Below are 17,968 nucleotides of genomic sequence, written 5' to 3'. Positions count from 1 at the left end.
CAGAAGGGAACTGAGGTCCTGAGAAGGGAAAGCGACGTGGCCCCGGATTCAGCCAGCTAAACCAATCTGCAGGAGCAGCTCAGAAGACCGGCCTTTGAGCCCGGGGGGTCCAGGGGAGGGACTGACTCACAGAAGAGAAACCACCTCGCCCAATGCCCCCAAGCTTACTGGAGCGCGTTGCCTCCACGTGAGGCCATCGAGCCACAGGCCCCACCCCCATTGGCCCTCGTGCTCAGGGGATTGGCTTTACGGATAGGGGGTGGGGCCTACGCCAGACTGACGTGATGACGTCACGGGAGGCCGGGGCTGCTTCCTGTTATCACTGGCCGGGAGGCCGTGGTTTCCGGTCAGAAGCGAAAGGGTAGAGGTTGGAGGAATTTTTCGTGCTCTTCAGCTCCCCCTGAGGTGAGTCTGGGGTCCGAGCTGGACTGTGGGCGGGGCACGGAGGGCGCTCATTCTCTGCCTCTTCTGAATCAATTCCTGGCGAAGACCCTCAGGCCTCGCCTGCCACTCTTGCCAGTTGCCAAGGACTCTCCTCCAGGACCCCTGATCCCGATCCTCTGTCTCTGTCCATACAGCCCCACTTCGCCAGCCCGCACCCAGACGCTCCAGCCTTTCCCACCCCCCTTGACCTTTCACCACTAGACTCTGCCTTCCTCATCACCCCTTCCCCTTTACAGACTCCCTTCAGTTTTCCTAAGCCCTTGAGCACCCCCATTTGTACATCTTCCTCTTTTGCACTCTTCCAGCCTCCTCATGACACTCTGCCCCTCAGCTTAAGCTCTTCATTCCAATTTTGCCTATTCTAGTCTTCCTACTCCACCTATCAATCCTTTTCAGCCTCCAATCCTAATTAATTACGGGTTTTCCCATCTCCCATTCATAAACTATTCAGTCACCAGGCATTTATTAAGCGTTAAACAATGGAAATCCAGTGTGGGGCAAAAAAAGACAACAACAACAACAACAAAAAACCAGGCCTGGCTGTCAAAGAGTCTGCATTCTCAAAGGGAAGACATGTACAACATATGGGTATATACAAGACACATACAAAGAAGAAATAATGTTAACTTTAGAGAGGAAGATACTAACTTCTGGGGATAAGGGGGAAGGCATGAAGATGGGACCAAACAGGACTGGACTGGGAATGTCTCATGCAGTAAGTCTTTAAAAAAAGCCAGGGATTCCAAGAGGCTGAGGTGAGGAGGGAGAGCATTTCAGGCAAAGGCAGAGATGGAACATGAAGAAGAGCAAGTAGATCCTTATGGTTGCACTAAAAAGCTGACTGGATATGTGAGGTAGGTAAGAAGTGGATGATGACTCTGAGGTTGGGAACCTGGGTAACTAGAGTGTAATCATGCTCTCCACAGTAAAAGGGAAGTTTCAAAGAGGGTTTTTGGTAGAAAGATAATGATCAAAGCCAAATAGGTAGGTGATGTGATAGATAGAGTTGGAATTGGGGTCAAGAAGACCTGAATTCAAATCCTGCCTCAGATAATAGCCATATGACTCTGGTCTAGTCAAATTAATTTGTTTCCTCATATGTCAAATACTTATCATAATGACAAGTAGGGCTAGGTGGTGCAATGGATAGAACTCCAGGTCTGGAGTCAGGAATGCTCATGTTCCTGAGTTCAAAATTGTCCTCAAGATACTAGCTATGTGACCCTGGGCAAGTCACTTAATCCTGTTGGACTCAGTTTCCTTATCTGCAAAATGAGCTGAAGAAAGAAATGACAAACCATTACAGTATGCCAAGAAAACCCCAAATGGGGTCATGCAGAGTTGGAGATGATTGAAAACCAGCTGAACAACTGAAATTGTACCATTTCCCAGAGGGTTCTGCAACATATACAAATGTTAGCTATTGTTAATGTAAGAAAAATAGAAGAGACCAGATTATAAAGAGAATTAAATGCTAAATTGGGTGGTGAAGTTGGTCCTAGAACCAAAGGATTTTTTTGGAGGGAATTATATGCCCAAGCCAAGTGACTTTCTAACATAGTAGGCAGCACATCAGTCTCATATGCTGAAAGTTCTGACAGTAGGAGAGGCTTCTGGAGACAAGAAGAGTCACTTGGCTGGGGCTTGGTCCTACCTGACAGGGATTGTCTTTTACCTGAGGGTCCATTATTCAGTCTGAAACTGCTAGCCTGAGATTCCCTTCAAAGTAGATTCTCATGGGAACAGGGAACCAGTACAAGCTTTGGCTAGTCCTAAAACTTGGGGTTCATCAGATCTTACTAGGCTACAAATTTGGGGTTTCTAGATTCCATGTTGACAAATATAAGGTTGGAAATATAACCTCATACCCTTTTCTCCCTTTCTTGTCTTCTAACTTACCTCAAACCCAATCTCTTCCTCCTTTTGTCCAAACTCCTCATCTCTTACCTTTTCCATTTTTGATTAGGACCGATATTTCAGACCATTATCTCCAACATCCAACACTACTTTCAGCACCTCAGTCAGTAGTGAATCTATTGATTCTCCTTCCAATTCCTATTTCAGATCAGTTGGTTAGTTAAGTATTTATTAAATTCCTACTTTGTTAGTTGTTGGGAATACAAGCATAAAGAAATAAATACTATCTACTCACTAGGAACTTAAATTCTTTTTCTTTTTTTAATTTTAGTCAATTTAGACCATTATTCCTTGGTTACAAGAATTGTATTCTATCCCTCCCTCCCCTACTCCCACCCTTCCCATAGCCCAAGTGCGATTCCACTGGGTATTACATGTGTCCTTGATCAGAACCTATTTCCATGTTGTTGATGTTTGCACTAGGATGTTCATTTAGAGTCTACATCCCCAATCATATCCCTTTGACCCATGTAGTCAAGCAGTTGTTTTTCTTCCATGTTTCTACTCCCACAGTTTTCCTCTGAATGTGGATAGTGTTTTTTCTTATAGATCCCTCCAAGTTGTTTAGGATCACTGCATTGCCATTAATGAAGTCCATTATATTTGATTGTACCACAGTATACCAGACTCTGTGTACAATGTTTTCCTGGTTCTGCTTTTTTCACTCTGCATCAGTTCCTGGAGGTCATTCCAGTTCCCATGGAATTCCTCCACTTTATTATTCCTTTGAGCACAATAGTATTCCATCACCAACATATACCACAATTTGTTCAGCCATTCCCCAATTGAAGAGCATCACCTCATTTTCCAATTCTTTGCCACCACAAAGAGCCCAGTTATGAATATTCTTGTACAAGTCTTTTCCCTTATTATCTCTTTGGGGTACAAACCTAGCAGTGCAATGGCTGGGTCAAAGGGCAAACAGTCTTTTAGTGCCCTTTGGGCATAGTTAGAAACTTAAATTCTAATTGAGAAGATAACAAGGATTTATGTAAGCATATTCAAATTAAAAAGAGAATCAATTTATGTAACTTCTGGCCTAGACCAAGTCTCTTAACCTAAAGGAGCTCCATTTTGCCAGTCTAAGCAGTTAAAACTGTTAAGTCCTGTCTCCCTCCTTATCTCATTATAGACTTACTGATTTCCCTACTCCCCCAATTCCTACTTACTCCCAGCACACCTATATATATTTGCTCTGATCCTAGGTCATAAGTCCCTGAAGGTTGCTGTCTGATCAGTCCAGAATAGTTTAGGTCCCATAGCTGGGTATTGGCTTTAGGATTTGGTGGTCCTGAAATTTGGTCACATTTCTGGCTAAATTATCCTTTGTCTCAATCATTGTAAAGGCAGGTGTCATCAAAATACTTTTTGGAGCATGTCACATGCCCTGCCTGGGACAGCAAATTGTGCTGTCACTTCCTTTTGACTGACATCTGGATGGTACATGGAAGGATTACTAATGCTATATCTGAGAGGATACCTGCAGATCACGGTTGTGATTTTCAGGTGCCTTATTGGTTTGATCATCATTCTGGCTTAACGAATCATCCTTCTTCCAGCATCAACTACCTGCCAACGGGGTAGTGAATACACATAAATATAAACACTTGATAATGGGGGAAGTGATGAATACAATAAGCAGTGATGTGTGTGTGTGTGTGTATGTGTGTGTATGTGTGTGTGTATATATATATATATATATATATATATAGAGAGAGAGAGAGAGAGAGAGAGAGAGAGAGAGTTCATACTGTAGATTAGTCTCTTGTGGATATGGAAACTTGTATTGGCATATAGACTGCTGGAGATTAGTTCTTCTTTTTATGAGGTTTGGGTTTGGATTATTTTTTTCCTCTCACCAGATGTCATGGGGAACATACATTGATTCCAGAACTACAGGGGTAGGAGGAAGTGGCCAGTGACAGTATCTAGAAATTGTTGCCTCTTTAAAAAGAAATAATGGTGGTGACTTGACAAATACACCCTTAGAATCCAGTTAGCGTTTGGCTTTTACCCATAGCTGCCACTTATACTATAATTCTGTCTTCTGTGTGCTTGGACTAAGAAGCTACTTGGAGAGTTTTGTTTGATTACTTCCCAAGTAGGCCTGTTGCCACAAAATACCACTTTGGTTCCTCACCTTGACTACCCCCACTTCCTGGCCTTTTCATTCACCATGATAATTTTATTTCTTTGAAAGGGTGGAGCTTTCAGTATTTCTCCTTTCAAATGCAAAGCCCTATCTGCTAGCATCTAAACCTGGATCTTTTGTTGATTTCTGTGAGAGAGGGTAACAGATTAGGCACCTATACTGTGGTCTGGAGGTGAAGTGGAAGGCGCACCAAAACCATTTCTTCCAGCTTGTAGTATCACATGAAAATCTTGTTCTTTGGCAATTCAGCTGCAAGAAAATTCAAGGTCTTAGCAGTATTAGAAAGGGGCTCAGTAGCAACCTGCCTTCTCTGACTCCATGGTCCCAGGAAACTGATGTAGGGGCACTTTTTTAAGGTAGAAAGATATTTACTCACTGGGTGCTCACATGTTTGGAATATCAGCTGCCTTTCTGGGCTCTGAATCACTAGATAACTTGAACATTATTTTCCAGCAGAAAAAATATGACTCATGTAAACAGTACAATAACTTCATTCCAGACTGTTGTTCAGGGATTGCCTGTGTGTTGGGTGGTTAAGTTTGAGAAGTTGGATCTAGAGAGCAGAAGTCACCTCTTTCTTATGGAGCTTAACTTTTTGAGAGCCAATAATAGTGATATGCAGGTTTTTTACACTTTCTCTTTAAAATTTTAAGTCTACTCTAAATTATTCTTCCTTTTCTTTTTGACCTAGGCATGAGAAATAAGTGTCCTAAGTGTAGGGGTGGAAGTGGAAGTGGAAGTAAAGCAACCTTTAACATGATTGTTTCTACTCACCCAGGGACTTGGTAAGATTAGAGGTGGGGTAGGTGAATGGTTTGGACATCCTGGGAAGGAAAGTATGTGGTGAATTCTAGAAAATTGTGCCCAGTCTTATGTTTGAGGGTTTGAATCTATTGTGTAAATGTTTGTAGGGAATCATGCCTCCCATCTGCCTCTCTTAACTTACCATTTAAGCATATAACTTTTATGGTACTGCTTTTAGTGGAGGAAGAAGAAGGCTGGTGCAACTGTTTTAGCTGAAGGTTTCCATGCATAGATTAAATACCATGATTTGCAAAGCTTCTGCATTTTCTTTCATTATTTCTCCTATTCCCTCAGCATACACACTTCTTTTTCCCTATTCCCTCAGGGAATGAATTATGCTTGTTGTTTTTCTTCATTCTGCTGAGACTTATTTTTTTATTGTACTCTTGGTTGCTGTCTCCCAGGCTGACTAACAAGTAGAGGATCAGGGAGAAAAATGCCAAGGCCCCTAGACCTACCACATAGTGGTTTGAGAAGAACACAATTACACTTGTAATCTGCTTTCTCCCCATGCCCCACCTCCCCTTTCCACAGGAGAGAACTGTCTTATCATCTCTTTTTCCTGATCCATATAGTGGCCATTAAAGTGAATCAATGTTATCTTTTAGTGTTTTTGTTTGTTTATATATTAATTGCATATTATATAGTTTCCTGGTTTTACTTCACTTTGGATCTGACCATACAAGTCTAACCATGCTTCCCTGTATCCCCATAGTCATCACTTCTTACTACACGTAATATTCTATTACATTCATATACTATAATTTGGTCAGCCTAGTTGATGGGAACCTACTTTGTTTCCAGTTTTTTACTATCACATATAGGGCAAAAAAAAATTTTTTTTAAGTGATTCTGGGGCAACTAGATAGCTGGGACAGCTGTCTACAGTCTAGGCCAGAAGTCAGGAGGGCCTGGGCTCAGTTCTGGCCTCAGGCTCTTCCTAGCTTTGAGACCCTGGGCAAGTCATTGCCTAGCCTTGCACTTGTGTCTTAAAGTTGTTACTAAGACAGAATGAAAGGATTAAAAAAAAAAAGGTGATGCTGTGAATATTTTGGTATAACTTTTTAAAATGTATGTGCAGCAACTGTCAGATAATTCATATTGTTTTTCAGAGTGGTTGGATCACTAACCACAGTGCCTGTCTTTTTATAAACCATCCAACACTGACGTTTTTTATATTTTATCTTCTTTACCAACTTGTCAGGCATGAAGTGAAAACTGAGTTTTAATTTATATTTCTCTTATTAGTGCCAAAAAGTCTTTGATGATTACTGGCTTATAGTTTGAAATATGCTAATGCTCTGTGCCCATTATTCCTGCTTTTTATTACTCCCCTTAAGATTATAGCCTTTTTCCCCAAATGAATTTTATTATTTTTTATAATTCTATAAAATAATTCCCTAAGTATAGCACTAAATCAGTTTAATATGATTTTTCTTATTGTCAAATGCCAACCATGCATAATGAAGAACTTCAAATTATTTCTCTTCCTTTATTTTGGTAAAGAATGTTTTGTAGTTCTATTACATGTAAGTCCTAAATTTAACTCTCAGATATTTTATGTATTTTGTTGCTATTTTGAGAGCAGTTTTTAAACACTTTAAAATTACTGTAGTACCAGATTTGTATCTAGTTTGATAATTATGAAATCTTACTCTCTATTAAAGCAAAATTAATAGGATCCCATTTAACAATTAGTAATTTGTATTACCTTATTTTAAAGTAATAAAACTTAATTTCTCTTTTTAAAAAGTCTGTAATTCACACTGGCCTTCCTACAGTGCATTGTACTGCCTTCCTAAATTAATATGATTTGGCTATAATAGATAGGTATGATGAGAAGGACTTAGAGGTGATGAGCAGGCCTGGAAAAGTTAATATCTGAAACATATAATACATGTAATATAATACAATTTGAGGAATGGAGAAAATCACTCACCTCCAAATATTTGTATATCCTGCAGTAGGAAAGTACCTGAAATTCTATCATTATAAAAGTGATTCATCCCCAAATCCCCATGGAGAGGTAAGTGAAGCTGTTATCAAATATTTATCCATCATTAGGAATGAGTCTGCATGAAGTCAAGGTCTTGAGGGAATGAGTTTTGAAGAACAAATAGAGAGAGGAAGAGTTTTGAAGCATGAATTTGAGTAGGGGTCCATGGGCAACAACAGGATATTAGATGCATAGGAGATAGAGTCTGAGATTTTAGGTACCCAAGGTACAAAACATAAATATCTTTCACCTTCTGTACTATTGCTGACCCCAAGAGGCATATGGAGGGGTTCAGCTTCTAATATCAAATTGATTTTTAAGAGTAATTTTAGTGACAGCCTATAATGTTTAGCTGTAGCAAAATGTTTACCTGTGGCAACTTTCTGTTTTCCTGTCCTGGTTACCAACTAAGAAGAACTAGGGTTGAAGGCTATTGGTTCCCAAATTTCCCAGTAGCTGAGAGTAAGGTCATTGTGAGAATGAGTAGGATTCAGGAGAACATGGTGGTGTTATTGGCAGCCAATAGAAACTATCATCTAAAATGGTAGCCAAAGCAGAAATCCTCCTCACTATCTATGGGTAGTTCTAGATCATAAAAGAGCTTGCTTCCACAGTTCAGCCCAGCCTACACTTTCCAGACTTATATCCCACTGCTCCTCCAAACAAACATACCAATTCAATCAAACTTGTCCTTACATATATACATATATATGTGAGTGCATGAGCACATACATACATACATACTCACTCAATTTTTCTATCATTTGGCTGAACTGATGCCATAATCTGTTCATATACTACCCATTCTTTAAGAACAAACCTGAGTCCTACCCCCTTTCTTACTTGCTTGTTTACTTGCTCCTTTACTTTATCTCTTTCCTGGATTTCCCTGTCTTGCTTATGCCGGAAGAATATTTGCAGGCCTAATCCTACTTTTTCTCATTCCCTGTATCATTGTTTCATGTTTTCTGTTATTTTATATGTTTGTGTTATCTTTCCATGTTAAGTTTCTTGAGGGTAGGTATCACCATGTCCTTTTATCTTCCACAGTTTGTTGTAGATAATTGGTGTACTACAAATGTGTTTTAATTTTAATGCTTTAGGGATGATGGTGGAGATCTTCATGGCAGCTTTGAATTGTGACTATTTTTGGACCAGATTAGCCCTTCATAGCAGTGTGGTAGCAACCGGTTTCTGGGAACTCCCCATATTGGGACCAAATTTAGTGAGAACCCCTGTTTGACTATTTACCCCTACTGTGACCTAGAACTCCTAAGCTCAAGGGATTCCTGGGAGCAGGGATTCAGACTTGTGCCACCCTACCCAGCTACTCCCTCTTCTTAAAGTCTTTCCAAACCACTCAATTTTAATATGATATCTCCTGAATTCTTTTAGAAGCTATTTTCCCTATTACTCACTAATTTGACACCATCATTTTGTCATTTATTGTATTGTTTTCTTAAGTCTTTTGTTATTTATATGTTTGTATTATCTTTCCAACTGGATGGTAAGTTTCTTGAGGGTAGGTACTACCATGTCTTGTTATGCTCCACATTTTATTGTACCTAATTGGCACACCACAAATATGTATTTTGATTTGATTGCTATGGGGATGATGGAGAGATCAGGCAATCTGTCAGCTGTTTTCAGAATGGGGGCCAAAAATCTCTTTTCTGGAGGAAACCAGATATCCTGATGACATTGTCCATCCTCAAGTGGCCTTTCTTTACCAGGGGCTAGGAATGTGGTTCTCATGGACATATGCTAATAGTGGTCTCTGCTGAATGGTTGACACGATGAGGTGATATGAAAGGAGGGCTTCTCGTTAGCAGAAAGTAAAAAAGACATTGGTATAATTTTTGAATTATGCCCTTACCCTGAAGGAGAAGCAAAAACAGTCACTTTTGGGGGCAGCTAGGTAGCTCAGTGGATTGAGAGCCAGGCCTAGAGACGGGAGGTCCTAGGTTCAAATCTGGCCTCAGACACTTCCCAGCTGTGTGACCCTGGGCAAGTCACTTGACCCCCCCCCCATTGCCTAGCCCTTACCACTCTTCTGCCTTGGAGCCAATACAATAGAAGGTAAGGGTTTAGAAAAAAATCATTTTTGCCTTGATGTGACCTTAGTCACACAGTTATCTCATTTCTCAGGGTTTCCATATCTTCATCTGCCAATCCTAAAATGAGACATCCATGGGATCATAGTATCACAGATTTTAGAGCTAAAAGAGACCATCTAGTCCAATTTCCCTATTTTGTACCATCCCTTATTTTATAACTGAACAAAACTGAGGCTCAGAAAGTATAAATGACTTTCCTAAGGTCACACAAGCTTTAGGTTGTGAAGAGTGAATCAAACTTTCTTTGTCTATCAATCAGCGACTTTTAAATTAATCAATCAAAAACTTAAAGTACCCTTACCACTCACTAAGTAGGAGAGTTCACAAGTCACTTGCCAGAGTGGGTGACAACTCCAGAGGCCACTGACCACCCCCTTGGGCAGTGGTAGGCAAATTAAAAGACTGCAATTGGTTCCTGTAAAGTGGAGGAAGGGATAGGAAGGGACATGGAAAAAGGACTATAAAAAGTTCCAAACTTCCTGTCCAGGGACCTTCATCTTGGGCTTGGAGGACTTTGCCTTTGGACTTCGCCTTGTGATTTCTCTTTTTGGACTTCTCCTTGATCCTGCGCCGGTGAACTGGGTGAGTATTAGGCCTTCCTTTCCTGGCTTCTGGAGAGATTGGTTCCAGAGAAACCTACATTGCATCAAAAGATGCAGAATGAACTTTGGGATGTAATTGATTGAACTGAAAGGAGTTGGCAGTAGCCTTTGGAGGTGTGAGCTTACTCTATTATGTGACTACTGAATTCTCTTGCTTAGTGTTAAGTAGAGATGCTTAAGTTTTTGATTGATTAATTTAAAAGTTGCTGATTGATAGACAAAGAAAGTTTGATTCGCTCTTCACAAGGTTAAACCTCTTGTTTTGACTCTGTTGAGGTAGTGTTTAAAAAATATATATAAAGGGCAGGTGAAGGTATTATGCTCAGCCTGCATTGTAGTCTGTGCTAGAATATTCTGAACTATTGGGTTACTGCCATCTTCTTCACCACTAACTTTTACGATAATATCCTTCCCAACCCCAGCTTCATGATTAAATTTGGTTGGAAATTCCCTTCCAACTTAAATTTCATGATTCTGTGAAATAGGCTTTACCCTCTTTCTGCTCCTGTAAGTTATCCTTAGAGGCAGAACTGCTATTCCTGGAGCTGACTTATCCATATTGAATAGGTCTCCTCATCTCCCAGAGGCTGACTTTCTTTTCTCTTGTTTCCTTCTTTAAAAACTTCCATTTTCACTTCTCCTTTCCAAAATAATATGTTTATTAACTTCAGGCATCCCCTGGTAGGTACATTGGAGAATGGCAAGAGAGGAAGAGAACCATGGGGTAGGAAGGACAAGGAAATGAGCATTTGTGTCTCACTGTGTTGTGGGTGTTCTTTGTGCCTTAGCTATCATGTGATGATCGAAGTGAATTGCTGGAGGAGTGGAGATGCTTTCAACAGTGGAAAACGGGCTAGACCCCAAGGCACCTATCTTGGTAAGTGAGCTGATGAGAAAAGAATGTAGATACAGAAATGGAAGATGAGAGGTTAGAAAACCAGTAGATGGTTTAGACATTTAATTAGCTTTTCTCTAACAAAGTTACAGTAATTTCTTATGGAAGTGTACAAACATATTTCCCTTAAAAACAAAACAGCCACTGCCTGAGTCTGGAGCCAAAGGATTTCCTACTTACTATTGTCTGAGTATCCCTTTGAAGATTCTTATCCTGTCACAACCATTTTGTGATTAATAAATAGAAATACGTGAGTTTTTCAAAGAATCTTGACTTAGAAACTCATGTTGCCATCTTCATCTGAAAGTTACCCATCTATATGATCCATGGGGATCATCTCAAGCATAACCCATGGGTGGAAAAGCCATTGAAAAGCCATTAAGAGCAGTAACTGGACTGAATTTCATCAGAAGTTCAGATATATGATGGTGGCAAATGCTGAGATGACCCTTTTTCCTACCTGTTCGTCCATGTGGTTGTCTGCTGGGCCCACTATCTAATTTCCCATAGGCTTCACTTGAGCTTATCCACTGGTATCACTGTTTTAGGGATTAAATCTAGCCAGAATTGGTATCAAGGACTTTACCCTTCCATGTATTCCCCCTATCAGTTCCTTGGCATTGTTGTTTTGGCATCTCAGGGTGAACTCTGGCTTTTAACAGTCCAAGGGAATGGGTGTTTCTTTTTGCACAATATAGTGCTGATAATAACACATTTGGATAAATAGCAGCGCTCTTGGGCTCAGGAAATCAGAGTTCCAATCCTGGCTTTGATACTAAGTAGCTGTGATGTCACTCCTGAGTCCCAATACTAATGACTCACAGAATTGTGGAGGAGACTCTTTGTAAGCCTTAAAATAAAATGTAAATGGACACAAGTAGGTCAGTAGATAGAGCCTGGAGGTGGGAAATCCTGGATTCAAATCTGTGCACAGTACTGATTCCATGGCAAAAGGTAAGGATTTTGAAAAGGTTCATTGGTTGATTATTGAGGCATTATAAATAATCGAGAATATTATAATTATTAGCTTGGGTTAAGAAATATTTGATTGCGGATTCTGTGGTATGTGTACGATGTGGGTAGGTTATTATTGGGAAGATAGCTAATGTGTTGATTTCTAGACCTATTTAGGCAGTAGTTATTAATTAGTGTAACTGATGTACCTATAAGTAGTCTAAGTGAGATAATTATTAATATGTAGGGGGACATTAGTATGGGAAGGATGTAAAACAACATTTTTGGGATATGAGTCCAATAGCTTATTTAGCTGACCTTACTGGAATGTGGTATAAAAAAAACACAAAAGAATTTTGAGTTCTTAGATGTAGCTTCAATTCCTTTTGTTCTAGAAATATGGGGTCCAACCCCTATAATTTATCCTATCAAGATAATTCTTTTGTCAGACATATTTCTTATATTTGTGGGGAAATGCTTGATAGTGCAATTGGTTTTGAAATAAATCATAAGCAGAGTGCTAATCTAAATTGGTAGGAGTTTTTCATAATAAGTATATTAGTTGGTCATATTGGAATTGAGGATATGATGCTCAAATTCATAGGAAGGCTATAGAAGAATTGTTTTAATTATGAAGGTGGTTGTATTGAAGTAGGAGAATTTGTAATCAGTATATGAGCCTAGAAATAGAATAGTTACAGCATTTATTGCAACAATCTTGGCATACTCCACTAGGAAGAATATGGTAAAAAGGTCCTGCAGCAGCATATTCAGCATTAAAATCTGAGTTCTGATTCTCCTTCTGTCAGAACTCAATTTGTTTCAGCAAGCGTGGAAATGAATCATATTATAGCTAAGGGCCATATTGAGGTGATTAATCATATGTTTTCTTAGGTAATTGTTAGATTTTTTTTTAGGATGAATGAGCTGTAATGAGCATAATAGAGAATAAAATAATGGCTTATGTTACTTTGTATGAGATTGAACCCCTGCTTAAAGGGCTCCAATTAAGGCATATTTGGAGTTTGATGCTCACCCTGATCATAGAATTGAGTAAACTAATAGTCCTGATTAGGCTAGAATGAATAGGAGTCCCAGGTTAAAGTCAATTAAGCTGTGGATTATTGATAGTGGAGTTCAGATAGTTAGGGCTAGGGTGACTGCTAGAATGTGTGTGATAATAGATACTGAGATTTTTGATGTGAGGGGACAGAGTGGTTCTTTTGTAAATAGTTTTACTGGGTCTTCGAAGGTTTGAGGATACCATAGGGTCCAAAAATGTTAGGACTTTTTTGAAATTGTATGTAACCTAGTACTTTTCATTCAATTAATGTTAAGAAGGCTATGGCTAGTAAAAGTGAAGCAATATAAATCAGTAAATTAATTATGAACATGTATTAGGGAGAGGGTTTGAACCTCTGATTATAAAGGCTTTAAGTTTTATGCAATTACCTGCTCTGCCACCTTAATGGACTCTTTTCTAGAGTAAATAATTGATTATATTAATTAAGATATATTTCATGAGTTAGTTTTAAGGTACTTTAATAATGTTGGCCTTATTTCTCTTGTCCTTTTGTACTGGGAGAGATAGATAGATAGATAGATAGATAGATAGATAGATAGATAGATAGATAGATAGATAAAAGTATTATGTAAATTTGAATTATTTTTTGGAATTTTTAACCTAAAAGCCCATGTGACCTTAGACAAGTCATTTCTATTTTCTGAGCCTCAGTTTGTTCATTTGTTAAATAGGGGGTGGCACAGTAGACTTGATCATCCCTTCTAGCTCTAAATCTGTGATACTGTGATCCCTTGGATATCTCATTTTAGGATTGGCAGATGAAGAGATGAAAACTCAGAGAAATGAGGTTACTATGTGCCTAAAGTTACATCAAGGCAAAAGTGCTTTTTAAGGTTAAAAAAAGTCCCATGCAAAGAATTTCAGTGACTGAAGTGCTAGTTTATGGTAGATAGGGAGTACTGTTTAGCTATGACACCATGTTTTGGAAATATTCAGTAAAGTGATAAACCTCAAGAGGCCACCAAGGGATATTTTTCTAAAGGCTTTTATGATTTGTTGACTACTTTCTAGGTGATTAAGAAGAAGCTGGTGGGGTCTGTGAAGGCATTACAGAAGCAATATGCAGCCTCTGATGCTGTTGTCACCAGTGAAGATGGAGATGCTAACATTATGTGCAGTGCCTTGGAGGCTGGGTTTATCCATGGCCTGCAAGCTAAGTACATCAAAGCCGATGCCGGAGGAAAGAGAAAAAAAAAAGGTGGCCAGACACCTCTGCCTCAGCCAGCTTTCTGGCCTCTCCTGAAAGTCATTACTCACAGGTTAGAGCACTATAGCAAGACAATATCCAAGATCCATGGAGACACTTTAATCTCCCAAACATATGTCTTGAGCTACTATCTAATCTACTGGAAAAATCTACAAATAAAGTAACATGGGGATAAAGAGTACTAGCTCTTCTCAGTAACTTTCATAGGCCTTGTGCATAGTAAGAGGCAGTGGGAAAGGAGTCCAAATGAACTGGAGAGCTATATTTACTGAGGCTACACTTCCAGCTCAATTCTATGCTAGATACTAGATGTGGGATATTCATATGGTATAGGACACAGAAGAAGGTCCCCAGCTGAAATTCCCTTAATGTCAGCATGGTGCCTTATATATAAAAAAACACTCATCCTGATTTGAAATAATCCCTCTGTATTCTTTTTTTTTTCCCTCTGTATTCTTATAGCATTTAAATTCTTTAATCCATATTGTAGGTATTTGTATGTTTTTTACCTACTGGACTATAGGGCAAGGACTCTGAGGGTTGATATCTATCCATCAATGTGCACCTTGAATATAGTAGGTAGTTAACAAATATTTTTTGAATGAATGATAAGGGGCCCTAAGGTGAGATTTATGGATTTTTAAAAATAGCTTATATCTTCTATGATGTACTGACTGTAAGAATTCAGGTGGAGGGACAACTAGATTGTTTAGTGGATAGAGAACCTGGTCCAGAGTCAGAAAAACTTAAATTCCAATCTGGACTCAAGACTCTTCCTAGTGGTGTGTCGACCCTGGGCAAGTCACTTGACCACCCTATTTGCCTTGCCCTTGCCCTTCCTTCTTACTACTACTTGAATGGAAGGTAAAGGGATATCCTAAATATTTTATTATTGTCGTTATCATTATTATTATTATTATGCATGGGCCGAGTATATTCTGAATATTTTAAACAATTTTAAGATATATTCTCCAGGAAACACGTGAAAACTATGTCTTCTACCTGTTTCAGGAATTATATGGGTTATTTATTACATAGTCTATAAAGTTGTGGTACTTTTATTTGTGCTCTTGATTAAACTGTTTGAAATAAACTTGTTCCTTCTATTTCCTAGAAACACAATTACCGATTTAGAGCACTTGACCTTCATCAATACAGATGTGGGCCGATGCCGGGCCTGGCTACGGCTGGCCCTAAATGATGGGCTTTTGGAATGCTACCTGAAATTGCTTCTGCAGGAGAAGTCCCAGCTCTGTAAGTACTATCAGCCAACGGCCTTGCTGCTAGATCCTGAAGAAAGTGAGATCTTCCTTAGCTTATTACAAGGATTGACTTCCTTGTCCTTTGAACTGTCTTATAAGTCTGCCATGTTAAATGAGTGGACCATCACACCACTGGCACTGTGTGGCCTCTGCCCACTATCAGAATTGGATTCTTCAACTGGAGGTGCAGAATTATACCGCAAGAAGTCCCTAGATTCCATTTCACAGTCTTCAGGCTCTGAGGACATCGAGGTCCAGCACTCAAGCAATAAGATCAGATGTGGCATGAAGCTTACTTCATCCTCTCTCAGCCTCAACACAGCCAGCTCCTCTCAGTTGTCCTGCAGCCTGAACTCAGACAGTTGTCTCCTCCAAGAGAATGGTACCAGGAGCCCTGCTCGCTCTGAGGAACCTATGTCCTATGACTCGGACCTAGGGACTGCAAATACTTTTGATTCTGACAGGTCTTTGCAAGAGTAAGTATTCATTTATTCATTCATCATGCCTTTAATGGCCACTATATAACACTCCACTGTAGCATCCATCCTTTCAAAAAATGTAGCCATTAGTGTCTGAATCTATGATCTCTAAGTACTGGGTACAGATAGAGATGAGTGACTAGAGTCAGGTGAGATTGATCAGAAAAGATTTCCTGAAGAAAGTGATAGATATGACTGGCAAAGAGGAACCATTGCATGGGCAGAGGCATAGAATGGGAAACAAATAAGCTGAGAAAGAGGGTGCAGTGAGCAAGTATTTTAACTAGCTCTCCAGAAGGACCTGCCTATGTGTCGGGTAAAGAAGAGAGACATTGAAGAGATAGGAATGGTTACAGCAGAGACAGACATCTCAAATACTGGTCTAAATAAATTTGATTGAGTTAATTGAACAAAAAACTCGTAAGATGCTAGTTACTAAAGTATTACTTACTCTGCCTTACTGTTTTATCCTTCCATCATATCATAAGCCTTCATTTCCTCTTAATAGAAAAGTCAACCTTTTCTTTGTCAGAAGCTCAACCTTTTGGCAAGAGGACATCTTTTTAGCCAGACTTGTGGTTGGAATTTTCCAGGCCTCTGAGTTAACATTGTAAGTGTTTGGGAAGCTCAGTGCTGAAAACTAAGCAAGTGTCTTTTTCTATAGTGCTATTAGCTCTTAAGGAATTAGTGAGCCAGAACTAAGAACCTTGTGCTTGGCTTCTAGTTGTGGAAAAGTAGCCTTTTTCAGGGCTGGAAGAAGGCCTTACTCTAGGACAGGTAGCTTAGAGATACTTAACATTGATTGGCAAAAATTCCTGTCTTTATTACAACCACGATGTGATTTTTGGTTGTCAACTAACTTCAAGTTACAAGTTTGACTTCTCTAAATATTGTTTTTAAAAGTAAAATATTAGAGTTTAAAATATCACTTTAACCCAAAGGATCTTGTGTTTTATACCCCTATTTCAATTTAGAGGTCTGTTCTTTACTTACTTTTATATTTGTAGATAGGAGTACAGAAGTAGAACTAGATTCTACCGTCTCAGTTTTATATGGCCCTGATTTTCAAATTTTGATTCTTCAGTATTTATGTTAATAATTGTGTCTATCTCCCAATATGATGTTTCTATTGTGTTCCACTATGCTCCAAAAAACTTGATTAATCATCTGAGGGCCCTGGATTTGACAGTGTTGTAATCCAATGACTAAAGGGAATAAAAGATGGAGACTGTAGGAGGGAAAGTAGTTGACTTAGAAAACTGTGCTTGAATTCTTAGAAGGAAAAGGTAAAAGGAGTTATTCTCAAAGGTTATTTTTGCAGTCAAGTATGTTTCAGATACAAAATAGGAAAAGCTAGTGTGTGCGATTACATCATAATATGATAACAATACACTGTATTGGGACTTCGTATCAGAATTTCCAGGAAGGGAAAGCTCCTCTGACTTTCAGCAACTTCCCACTCTTTGATCCCCAATCTGATGTATTCCTTTGAACACCATCACCCCATCTATCCTCCTTTTTCTACCATGCCACTCTGTTGCTTTTATTGATACAAAAGGTATCCTCTCTGCCATTTCTTAGAATTCCTTTGAGATATCTCCTAAACTGATTCCACACCCTTTTTTTCTTTTAATATAATATTTTTCCCAATTACATATAATAACAATTTTAAATATTAATTTCCCAAAAATTTGAGTTCCAAATTCTTTCCCTCCCTCCCTTCCCTTGCCTCTTCAAGATGGCAAGCAATTCAATCTAGGGTAATACATGTGATTCCACATCTCTTGAATATAGAGATTAAGAGCAGCAAGAAATCTCTGTGCAGCCATAACCAGGTATTTGTTATTAAATGGTACCCCAGCTCTCATAAGTAGTTACCCTTGAACATACTTTTCCTCATTACTTTCCAGTAGAAAAACACTTGGAATAAATGATTATCCTTTAAGAATGGCCTTAGTGTTCTCTCCAGTGCCCAAAGTTTTGGAGCTCAGAAAGTAATAAGCAATGATCACTGTATTCCTAAACTCTTGTCCCTGACATTTGGGATTTAGGTTT

General features: G+C 39.1%; 1 protein-coding gene across 4 annotated transcripts in view; it reads left to right on the top strand.

Annotated features, from left to right (window-relative positions):
- The first annotated feature begins 260 nt into the window (after positions 1 to 260).
- The window catches only part of PLEKHM1 (pleckstrin homology and RUN domain containing M1), a 44,774-nt gene continuing 27,066 nt past the window's right edge, over positions 261 to 17,968 (top strand). For 2 of the 4 annotated variants that reach the window (XM_056817008.1, XM_007482495.3), the window contains exons 1-5: positions 292 to 405; positions 9,918 to 10,012; positions 10,821 to 10,909; positions 13,977 to 14,224; positions 15,287 to 15,910. In XM_056817008.1, the coding sequence (XP_056672986.1) occupies positions 10,862 to 10,909; positions 13,977 to 14,224; positions 15,287 to 15,910 (920 nt within the window). In that variant the 5' untranslated portion in view covers positions 292 to 405; positions 9,918 to 10,012; positions 10,821 to 10,861. Of the gene's footprint in view, positions 406 to 9,917; positions 10,013 to 10,820; positions 10,910 to 13,976; positions 14,225 to 15,286; positions 15,911 to 17,968 lie in introns of all 4 variants that reach the window. The other 2 variants (XM_007482492.3, XM_007482494.3) reach the window with 2 other exon arrangements.

This window comes from Monodelphis domestica, chromosome 2 (genome assembly GCF_027887165.1).
Source record: "Monodelphis domestica isolate mMonDom1 chromosome 2, mMonDom1.pri, whole genome shotgun sequence".
NCBI classification, from domain to species: Eukaryota; Metazoa; Chordata; class Mammalia; order Didelphimorphia; family Didelphidae; genus Monodelphis; species Monodelphis domestica.
Note: the sequence above shows the minus strand (reverse complement) of the source record. Positions and strands in the feature narration are given on the sequence as shown.